The sequence below is a fragment of the Lithobates pipiens genome, unplaced genomic scaffold (assembly GCF_037356315.1).
Source record: "Lithobates pipiens isolate NorthernLeopardFrog02 unplaced genomic scaffold, aLitPip1_a1.2 Scaffold_25, whole genome shotgun sequence".
NCBI classification, from domain to species: domain Eukaryota; kingdom Metazoa; phylum Chordata; class Amphibia; order Anura; family Ranidae; genus Lithobates; species Lithobates pipiens.
The window spans coordinates 180,952,587-180,964,818 of NW_027507787.1; the positions used below are offsets into that span (position 1 = coordinate 180,952,587).

Consider the following 12,232-nt stretch of genomic DNA (forward strand, 5'->3'; position numbering starts at 1 on the left):
ACCAAAATTGAACTTTTGAGCTAAAAGCAAAACACTACGTGTGGCAGAAAACTAATGCCCCGTACACACGAGAGGAATTAAGTCTGACAGACCTCCAAAGGAGTTCCGCCGGAGTTCCGACGGAGTTCTGGCGGACTTTTCGACCGAACGGACTTGACCACACACCATCACACCAAACTCCGACGGAGTCGAACGTGATGACGTACGACTGGATTCGACGTAGGAAGTTCATAGACAGTAGCCAATAGCTGCCCTAGCGTCGGTTTTAGTCCGTCGGAGTAGCACACACACGAGCGGATTTTTCAAAGGGGACCGGGTCCGGCGGAGTTCCGTCGGGAAAATTTAAAGCATGCTTCATTTCTAAAGTCCGTCAGACTTTAGCTTCGCTAAAGTCCGTTGCAGCCCACACACGATCGGATAGTCCGCCGGACTCAGTCCGTCGGAGTTTGGATGTCGAAAAGTCCGCTCGTGTGTACGGGGCATAACACTGCACATCACCCTAACCACACTATCCCCACAGTGAAACATGGTTGGCTGTATTATGTTGTGGGAATGCTTTTCTTCAGCAGGGACAGGGAAGCTGGTCAGAGTTGATGGGAAGATGGATGGAGCCAAATACAGGACAATCTTAGAAGAAAATCTGTTAGGCCGCGTACACACGCGCGGACTGTTTGCCCAACCTTGTTCGTCAAACAGTTTCGGCAAACAGTCCGCTCAAAATTTGCATGAGCGGACTTGCCCACACACGAGCGGACTGTTTGACGAACAAGGTTGGGCAAACAGTTCGCTCAACTTTTGAAATGAACGGACTCGCCCACGTAAGGAGGAGGCAAATCCGCCCATTTCGAGCGCGTGTACAGGTAGGCGGGGCCCGCGAAGGAGACGTCGCGGGCTCCGCCGCCTGGAATGGGCTTAAAGGGGAACCCCAACGCCGAAAAAAATCGGCGTGGGGGTTCCCCCAAAGTCCACACCAGACCCTTGTCCGAGCACGCTACCCGGCCGGCCAGGAAAGGGGGGCGAGCGAGCGCGCCCCCCCTCCTGAGCCGTACCAGGCCGCGTGCCCTCAACATGGGGGGGTGCCTTGGGGAAGGGGGGGCCGCGCGGCCCCCCCACCCCAAAGCACCTTGTCCCCATGTTGATGAGGACAAGGGCCTCTTCCCGACAACCCTGGCCGTTGGTTGTCGGGGTCTGCGGGCGGGGGGCTTATCGGAATCTGGGAGCCCCCTTTAAGAAGGGGGCCCCCGGATACCGGCCCCCCACCCTATGTGAATGAGTATGGGGTACAATGTACCCCTACCCATTCACCTGTGAAATAAAGTACAAAAAAAAACACAACACAGGGAAAAAATATTTTATTGCACAGCTCCGGGGGTCTTCCGTCTTCGGGGGTCTTCTCGCCGGACTCCTCCACTATGTGTGTGTAGCTCTTTTACTAGCGGAGGAGTCCGGCTTTCTTCCTCCCCGCCGCCGGCCTCTTCTCCCGACTTCGGGGGTCTTGTCCCCCTCTTCGGTTCTTCTGCCGGGCCACCGCGCCTTCTTGTAGCTCTTTTACAGGCGGTGGCCCGGTCTTCTGTCGCCGCTGTCGTCGTCGTCGCCGCCGCCGCCGCCGCCTTCCGTTCTTGTTCTTCTTCTTGTTCTTCTTCTTCTTCTCCTGGAGATGTTGACTCGACGAGCTCTCCGGCCGGAATGCCAGAGCCGCGCTGTGCGGTCACTTATATAGTGACAATGGGGCGGTGTCACATGGTATATGTCACATGGGTTGGTCACATGGTGACCCCGCCCCCTTACGATGTCATAGTCCCCATGTGACATCAACCCATGTGACCAACCCATGTGACATATACCATGTGACACCGCCCCATTGTCACTATATAAGTGACCGCACAGCGCGGCTCTGGCATTCCGGCCGGAGAGATCGTCGAGTCAACATCTCCAGGAGAAGAAGAAGAAGAACAAGAAGAAGAACAAGAACGGAAGGCGGCGGCGGCGGCGGCGGCGGCGGCGGCGGCGACGACAGCGGCGACAGAAGACCGGGCCACCGCCTGTAAAAGAGCTACAAGAAGGCGCGGTGGCCCGGCAGAAGAACCGAAGAGGGGGACAAGACCCCCGAAGTCGGGAGAAGAGGCCGGCGGCGGGGAGGAAGAAAGCCGGACTCCTCCACTAGTAAAAGAGCTACACACAGATAGCGGAGGAGTCCGGCGAGAAGACCCCCGAAGACGGAAGACCCCCGGAGCTGTGCAATAAAATATTTTTTCCCTGTGTTGTGTTTTTTTTTGTACTTTATTTCACAGGTGAATGGGTAGGGGTACATTGTACCCCATACTCATTCACATAGGGTGGGGGGCCGGTATCCGGGGGCCCCCTTCTTAAAGGGGGCTCCCGGATTCCGATAAGCCCCCCGCCCGCAGACCCCGACAACCAACGGCCAGGGTTGTCGGGAAGAGGCCCTTGTCCTCATCAACATGGGGACAAGGTGCTTTGGGGTGGGGGGGCCGCGCGGCCCCCCCTTCCCCAAGGCACCCCCCATGTTGAGGGCACGCGGCCTGGTACGGCTCAGGAGGGGGGGCGCGCTCGCTCGCCCCCCTTTCCTGGCCGGCCGGGTAGCGTGCTCGGACAAGGGTCTGGTGTGGACTTTGGGGGAACCCCCACGCCGATTTTTTTCGGCGTTGGGGTTCCCCTTTAAGCCCATTCCAGGCGGCGGAGCCCGCGACGTCTCCTTCGCGGGCCCCGCCTACCTGTACACGCGCTCGAAATGGGCGGACTTTCCGAGCGGGAACAGTCCGCTCATTTCGAAAGTACAGCGGACAAGCCCACACACGGGCGGACTGTTCGCTCAAACACAGTTTCAGCGGACAGTTTTTCGGAATTTCCGAAAGACTTTGTCCGTCCAACTGTCCGCTGAAACTGTCCGCTGAAAGCCCACACACGAGCGGACTGTCCGCCCAAACACTGTTCAGCGGACAAGGTTGGGCGAACAGTCCGCCCGTGTGTACGCGGCCTTAGAGCCTGCAAAAGACTTGAGACTGGGGCGGTGTTTCACCTTCCAGCAGGACAATGATCCTAAACATACAGCCAGAGGTACAATGGAATGTTTTAGCTAAAGCATATTCATGTGTTAGAATGGCCCAGTCAAAGTCCAGACCCAAGTCCAATTGAACATCTTTGGCAAGACTTAAATATTGCTGTTCACAGACACTCTCCATCCAATCTGACAGAGTTTGAGCTATTTTGCAAAGAAGAATGGGCAAAAATGTCACGCTCTAGATGTGCAAAGCTGGTAGAGACATACCCAAGAAGAATTGCTGCTATAATTGCAGAGCAAATTGGTTCTACAAAGTATTGACTCAGTGGGGCTGAATACAAATGCATGCCACACTTTTCACATATTTGTAAAAAAAAACTAAATTTCAAACCATTTATCAATTTTCTTCCACTCCACATTTATGTGCCACTTTGTGTTGGTATATCACATAAAATCCCAATAAAAGTCCTTTATGTTTTTGGTTGCAACACAACAAAATGGGGAAAATTTAAAGGGGTGTAATTACATATTCAAGGCACTGTATATAAAACACATAATATAAAGGATAAAGAGAAGCCAAAAAGAATTGCCAGGTGCCTTCATTGTAAGTATTTTATATATAGGTAGCACTAACCCCCGAGCTGCTGGTTTTGTTTGGGCTTACCGATACCTCCTTGTCTGCTTCTCCGTCTAGGGATTCCCATGGTGGATGGCCCAAAGAATGTGGAAACTGAAACGGAATCTTCTTTTGGGTTATTTATTTAGAACAGAAACAGAGCCTTTCAATAAAGTGTAGAGGGTTAGGAGTGAGTTCAGGTACTTGTATTGCAAAAATGGAAGTCTCTTATAGGAAAATCCAGAGAATAGCAACCGTTTCACAATTGGATTTAACAGCTCCTCCCAATAGACCTCCTCTCAATAAGGCCTAGCAGCTGGTAGGGTGCTCGACAAAGTCTCTGCCACAGACTTGTGATGTACACTAGAGCATTACTGAGCAACGTAGATAAATTTAAAGAGCTATTATACGGTACCAGGTTCTCTCAGCCGATACGGCGATACCTTGTGAGTGTGGATCCAGGTTGCATTCTTCAACTAAGCTTCCGGGCTCCTTCAGAGAAGCCAGCCTTGCGCACGGTCTTCTCCTAAAGACCACCCTTGGATCAATAGGCCCCAAAATTCACTCGGGCCTGTCCCTGCAGTTGCGTTGCCCCAGGCCAGCCGGCCCCCGAGACTCGGAATACATGGTTTCCGTGCCCCAGGCCAGGAGGGCCATGGGGCTGGGTCAGAAGGACCATCAGAACCGAACAGACAGAAAATAAAAGATGGAACACCGAAGCACGTAGCGTAACACTACCACTGGTCTGGTTCCGAGAGAACAGTGGCATTCAATACACCCAGCTAGACTGCGTTTCTACTCTTGCCAGGGTTGCCAGCAACACCTGCGGTCAAGGAGAACCCAGTGAAACCCAGCTGGACTAGTACTGAAACCAGAAATTTAGTGAAATAGCCCCAAAATCCAACTGTGGTTTCAGGCAAATTAACTTTAGAAAAAACCATAGCGCCTGCTCGTCAGGAGCCAGCGCTACATCTAGATACTTAAAAGTTATATTTTAGGCCACAGTGGGGTATCCTACCTTGATTATCCTGATTATCATAATGCAAATTGCCAATCAAAAAGGTTACTGTGCATCTAATTGATAAATTCTATAATTCTAAAATAGTAATTTCTTGTAAAAATATCAATTGTTATATCCTCACAAATACTTTATATTAGCAACAAAGCCACAGAGTGATTCTTCATCAGCACTATAACTCATATGCCCGCTGTTTGCATACTTTGCCAGCATAATCGAGAAACATAGGTTATAAATACTAGTTACAAAACAGAGTAATTTCACTGTCCTCCATTAGTGTGTCAAATGCGTCTCAAAAGGTATAAAAATGTGGAGCTAGGGCCAGTACATCCACAGACGATATTTCAGTTACAGTTGGGGGCTGATGAACTAAATAACCCACAGACTTTCTTATGGGTCTCCAGCAGCAATTTTTCTGTGTTGGGAGCTCACAGATTTGCCGCACCTCATCACCTCAATAGAAGGTGACACATTCTTTGTAGTAAAAATACATGAAAAAAAAAATGAAGTGTAGAGTAGAAAGTTTCCAACCTGAGTCCACAAAACAATGCGTAGCTTAAACGGCTGGCATCTTTGCTAAACTGAAATATCAGGTTGAGAAAACAGGCTTTAAAAAGATCTAATGCTATTTACACAACAAAGAGCTTTAGCATAATTGGCATTTGATGCACACTTACTTTTGTGGAGAAGTTCAGCAGCGAGCCGGTCAGACTGCCAGAGGTGCACTTTAAAATTAAATTGTGAATATTTTCCGTATCTTCATCCTTATTACTGCGGATCAATGATCTCTCCGAATGTGCAGATGTTCGCTGGTAGGCAACGCAAGTCATGCCAATAAAGGTTGCCGGCTTGATTAGGACAGCCTCCAGTGCGATATTAAGGGAAACCTGTCAAAAACACATTGAGGAGCTGGTCAATTGCCAAAGTGTTTAAGAAATCAACACTCTAAAATTACTTTATTTAGGGAAGCTACATGGACATCTGTTACTGCAAACCACTTATTTCAGGGCTGCAAGAAAAACAAAATGTAATTCTTTCAAACAAATGAACAACACAGCATTATAGTTCAGCTTTTGAAATCAAATGATCCCTATTTTCACACTATTTATACTTCCCATTTTTTTTTAACATCTTTAGTAAGCTTGATCTTCCCGAACATTTTCCAAATTCACTCACAGATATCCCAGTGATCCCTTCTCTTTTATTAGTATGGCTTACCCTGCTATGGGTCAGAACTCAAACAGTTTGAAAAACTGAAGATAAGGTGTATAAGTTATGTAGTAAAAACAAAACAAAAAAAAAACCTCTGCTATGTATGAGCTGCAGAATAACAAAGGCCTATGGAGGCAAAATATACTTTGGCTTGTATAATATGTGTTACTCATATTTAGTCTTCAAACGGTTGTAACCCTAAAAAAAAAAAATTGATGCGAGAGCCGATCTCCACCTCACGCTCAATACCTTATTTCCCAGCTGACGTCTGAGGGGAATCTCAGCACCTCCCCCTGTAATCCTCTGATCAAGGAAGGAGAGTGTTGGGTGGTCACGTGACCGCACAGCGACACTCTGAAATAAGGTATTGAGCTGCATAATTAAAAAAGAAAAACAAAGACAACTAGTGCAACTACCTTTCTATAACAGAGGGGATACTAGTAATTAGGCACAGTGACTTTACAATCACTTTAAAGTATCCGCAGATGTGTATATACAGCAAATGCTGATTCGATTTCAGGCTGAAAATGCTAAGCAAGAGAAAGGAAGGGAAAGGGAGGCACACCTAAATGTAGTATTAAATTACTAGATTTATTGTGCAGGATAAAGAAAACGTATAAGATGTAAGGAAAGACACTCTTTCTTTAATAAGGATCTTTAATAAGGATCATCGTCCTCAGGGCTGCTGCTATACAGTAATCCGTCCGGGGTCCAGATGGCTGTGGAGAGGAGAGCTGGGACGCCAGAAGCATCCAGTAAGTCCAGGCTACCTGGCGTGGACCGCACGGGAGGAAGTGACGCCTCCAGAAGGGTGAGACCCGGCTTGTGGAAAGGATGAGAAGACTTGCTGGCTATGAGCTCAGAGCACGCAGCTCCTTCTACTGCCCTCTACCTCTAATAATACATTTAGGTGCACCTCCCTTTCCCTTCCTTTCTGTTGTTTATTACAGAGTCTTTGGACACACTCTGGGGATGGCCGCCACCTAAATAATCATTTTACCACTATTTCACTATGGATATTGTATGTCAACACTAAGGACTATATTTCCTTGCTATTGAGGCATATTTACCCTCCTGTTGTGTGCCAGGTTTTTATGCCTTTTATGACAATGCTAAGCCACTTCCCCACAATGATTCTTTTTCTTAAAATTGTTCTTTAAGTGTAAATCAATTCTTCAGTATGTTTAGCATCATGTTTCATTGTTTACACCTTTCTTAATAGAATAATTGTTTTGTGAATTTGTTGCAAAATTTCATACCTGAGGATCCAGACGGTACTTTCAGTTGCAGTCTAACAGCACTAAATAAAGTCATAACCTTGCAATTAGCAGCAGCATTGTCAGTTTGTTGTACAAGCACTTTTAGTTGGCCATTGGGCTGTCTATCTAATAGACCTGATAGTCAGCCCGGTGGCCTATTCAAAGAGCACATGACAGGCTGGCAACACTCTTGCATATTGCAAGGCAATGGCTTTTTGTTATCAGACTGCAACAGAGATTGTTGTCTGGATCTCCAGGTATGAAACTTTGCAACGCATTCACAAAAAATGATTGTATAAAGAAAAATGCATACAATGAGACATGATGCTAAACATATCAAAGAATAGATCTACACTTGAAGAACGAGTTTAAGAAAAAGATACCAATTAGATCTGTAAATATAATTTTAGAATTCCCATAACTTCATAGAAACTTCAATAATTCACATTGTGAATAGGTTTGGGTTGGAGCCCAATTTTTTGGATTAGCTGCTGTATACGGCCAAAGGAGGCTAAATAGTACCAATTGCCAGTATTTTTTTAAGGACAATTAATGGAAAACCATTTCTGCTCATAATATCAAATATATCAAGGCCTCTGGAGGAAAAATTAGGTTTGGCTTGTATAAAAGAGCTGTTAACACATTTTAAATAAGCTTGTGAAATGTGGACATATTTATCCGTGATTATAATACCCATGCCCAAGAAGCCAAAAAATAAATTATCGACGTATAAAAAAACTCCTCAAACTATTCTAAAAATAAAAAGTTTAAATATAAACCCCAATAATAGTGTTGCTGCCCCTTTAAAAATAAACGTTAAACAGTGTCTGAAAAACTTAGATATACAGACCCAATGTGGCGCTACACTCAAAAATTGCAATGTCTAATAAATGTGCTCAATCTATACAAATGACAGTTGCCAAAAGTGAAATAAAGCAAATAACTTTAGTTATTTAAGTTTTATTAGTCCCAAATAAAGGAAGTACATCACATAAATGTGTATTAAAAGTTCCACCATTAGAATGCTACTGAGGAGGCCCAGAACATATAGGGAACTGAGCCCTCTGTGTGTCAGTGGAGTCTGAGTGGTGAGGAGAAGATGGTTCCATTTGATGCATCTATGCCTGCATCATAGCACTGAGTGTGCTTTTTTATGATCGGTATCTGCAACTCTTTCCTGCTTGATTTTCTTATGGACGGTTGTCAGGAGGATAGTTTAAAGAGGTATTACTACTCTGAGCAGGAAGATCAATGGAATGTTGGGAGCAAACCATATTACTAAAGTGCTTTGTGCCAATTATCTTTAAAGTGAGGCATTGATTTCTGGTGAGTGAGATAAATTGCACTTTGAAAGTGGCAATCACAAGCACTGCACACTGTGCTCAGACATCTTGTGGATGATCGGTGGACACTAATGGTGTAACGATATAGGAAGGTTCCCCTGAAGGGTGGGGTTTTCAGGCAGCAAAATAATATAAACACAAATACAAAGGAAAATGTTGTATTAATAAAATGTATTAGCGTACAAAAATTGATCATTAGAGTTAAAATATGGGTTTAGCAAAGGGGATGTATACCCCAAGTGCAAATTATACAATATGAAAATATATACATGACATTACATGGCAAACATGAACTCATATTTAACTCTAATGATCAATTTTTGTACTTTCATAAATGTTATTAATACAATACAACATTTCCCTTTGCATTTGTGTTTATATTATTTTTCTGCCTGAAAACCCCACCCTTCGGAGGAACCTTCCTATATCATATTATTCAGGGCGAGCAGCCACTATATCTCTCTATATACGTATCTTTCCTTTGCTACACTAATGGTGGAACTTTTAATACACAATTATGTGATGGACTTTCATTATTTTGGACTAATCTAAAAAGTCATTTGCTTTTTTCAATTTTGGCAACTATCATTTGTATAGATTGAGTACATTTATGAGATATTGCCATTTTTTTTTGTGCAGCACCACCTTGGGTCTGTATATCTACATTTTTGAAGCGTATTTATCGATGATTGCTAAAATTTGGTTTTAGGATTTCGATTTTTTTTTTAATGTTCTTTCCTCATTAATACAGAACACACGCACACACACAAAAAATCCCCCATCACAGTAAAGGATCACTAGGAAAAGCCTATCAATTATATATTTATTACATCATTTACTCCTTCCCGCTTTCCATCTCTCTTGCTTCTGTCTAGTAAAGGAGATAGATGGAGATAAGGAATATGCAAGGATGAGTCCAGAAATATTATCAGGGTAACTAAACCACACAGACCTCCTTAGATTAGTATCTTCCCAAAAAATGATTGAAAGGGATTTGTTTTTATTTCTAGTTGCTGCTTTTAAAGCGGAACTTTACTCATAACGACTTGATAAAAAATTATTTTCTTTAGCAAGGAACATACATTCCAAATTAATAATTATACTACCAACTCCAGCATTGCTCTGGTTTCTTCTTGCTGGAAGCTGTCATTTTGCTGAAGCCCAGAGTCCCAGCAGTAAGTCATTAAGTGGAACTAAACCCAGCGATTTAATGGTTTCAAAAAACTGTTATATTCCTGGGATGCCATGATTGCCAACTGTCACATTTGCTTGTGTCCTTAACCACATGTTTAATGGGCACTTTTACCCCCTTCTTGCCCAGGTCAATTTTCAGCTTTCAGCACTGTCACACTTTGAATGACAATCGCGTGGTCATGCAGCACTGTGCCCATATAACATTTTTATCATTTTTTTTCACACCAATAGAGCTTTCTGCTGGTGGTATTTAATCACCACTTATGTTTTTATTTTCTAGTAAACAAAAAAATAATTGAATTTTTTTTTTCATAGTTCTAAAATTTTGTAAACAGGTAATTTTTTTCCTTTACTGATGTGCACAAATGAGGCTGCACTGACGAGCACCGATAGGTGGCAGTGATGGGCACTGATGATACGGCACTGGTGTGCACTAATGAGGCTGCACTGATAGACGACACTGATAGGGTACTGATTGGCGACACTGATGAGCACCAATTGGCAGCACTGTTGGGCAATGATTGGCAGCACTGATAATCAGTGCCCTGATTATCAGTGTAGATGTCCCTTTAATACAAGCTGGTTATCGGCTCTCTTCTCCCTTCCTCATCCTATCTGTGTGAGGAAAAGAAAGCCAATAATCAGCTTGTGTTTAAATCCGTGATCAGCTGTCATTAGACACAGCTGATCACATAGTAAAAGGCTGCTGTGATTGGCCCTTTACCCCGATCTGTCATCAGCTGAGTCCAAAGGACTTAGCAACCACAGAGTGTGCCACCTGCGTGCCACAAAGCACTCACGAAAGGATGTCCATGGATGCCCTCCTAGCAAAGTAAGCCTGCTCTGTAGCTGTCTTTCGACTATAGCGGGTGTGAGGAGGGGTTAACCAAATTATCACTGCCTAAAAATAGAGAGCAACTAAGCATGAGCAGAGCAGGGTGAGACAGAGGGGGTTATTTACTAAAGGAAAATCCACTTTGCACTGCAAGTGCAACTGAAAGTAAAGTTGCTGTAGATCCAAGGGGGACATGCAAGGAAAATAAAAAACAGCATTTTAGCTTTCACATGATAGGATGATAAAATCAGCAGAGCTTCCACTCATTTCAGATCTACCCCTTAGATTTAGAGCGACTGCACGTCCAAGTGCACTTGCAGTGGAAAGTGGATTTGCCTTTCCTAAATAACCCACTTATGTTTAATTTTTTACATAGCTATACCTGCAGGGTATAGGGGCCAGCCTGATATGATCTTGCAGGAGTTTCTGACTAAAGTTCCACTTTAACTCCCTGAACTCAAGGTGGGCAATCACCACTAAACTAGGCCACCCAAGCAGATCCAGAACTTCATTCAGCACCCCCAGTGTTGACACAAAGACTTTGATGTGATTGGAAGGCTTCCCATTGGTTGAGCATACTTTGAAGGATTCTGGGAATGGTAGCAGAAATCATGCTGTATTCTGTGTATTTGCTGACTGTTGGCAAAAAAAATGGGGAAACAATGAGGGTGATGTATAAAAAGTTCCTTGTTTACTATAACACCAATCAGCTCCCACCTGACATTTCTGTAGTCCAGGTTTAAGAACTAAATAAGAATTTGAGTTGCCAACTAAAGGCACAATTTTTGCACTCCCTCATGTTTTTCAATTGGCATTTGCCAGTCTATCGGAATCTCCTGCTGTTTTCAGTTGCAAGAAGCAGTTTTCTCCTGCTGAAACCAATGGTAAGCAGTAACGCTATCACAATCTATCACCAACAATCAGGGGCGAACTGACAACTCATGAGTACCCCGGGCAATAGGAGATTATTGGGCCCCCAGGCAATCAGAGATTATTGGGCCACACAGTATACAATCACACAGTATACACAGACATGTTTCTATTGGCTGAGAAGGTACTGGAGAGGTGGGGCAGCTATAATCTCAGGATTTTTAGACCAAAAGGATGTCGGTAAGGGACATTTCAGAGATAGATGTAAAAAAAGAAAAAAAACACAGATTTTTACATACTGTCCCTGGTTTTACTGAGACTGGCAACCCTGATGGGGCCCCCTAGTGGCCCGGGACCCTCAGGCAGTGCCCGAGTCGCCAAATGGTCAGTCCGTCCCTGCCAACAATAACCATGTCACTCAAACCCAGTGCAGTTCTGGCTGCCCTACCACCTTATAAATCTAGAACTCTATTCAGGTAGGATCTGAGTTTTCCTGAATTGTCTTATATCAATGCAAACCATTAAAAAAATAGACTCAGATTTGGGAGTGAGCCTTCAGCTCTCACACTGTGCTGGACAGTTTCGAAGGAGTAATCAATAGAAGCAGTTTATATATTCAGACTCATAATACTGCACTATAGATATGGCTGAAATTCTTTCAAAAGATATCCTCTGCTTAGCTACATTTGCCCTTTTTTATCATAATCAAAACTAGACTCGCAAATGGCTCTCTGTTGCATTATGATGTGAAAACACTTTAGAGGGAACTTACATATCATTATAGCCCAATTACCAGGTTAATTGATAGCAAGCAATAGTTAAATGACTTTGCTGAAAGCGGAGGTCAGCCAAGATATTGTTGA

General features: G+C 44.2%; 1 protein-coding gene across 1 annotated transcript in view; it reads right to left on the reverse strand.

The window, feature by feature from the left end:
- Nucleotides 1-12,232, reverse strand: part of ADGRA1 (adhesion G protein-coupled receptor A1) — a 1,280,537-nt gene that overhangs the window by 823,904 nt on the left and 444,401 nt on the right. The window contains exon 12 of the mRNA XM_077455240.1: nucleotides 5,334-5,543. Within this exon, the coding sequence (XP_077311366.1) occupies nucleotides 5,334-5,543 (210 nt within the window). The remainder of the gene's footprint in view (nucleotides 1-5,333; nucleotides 5,544-12,232) is intronic.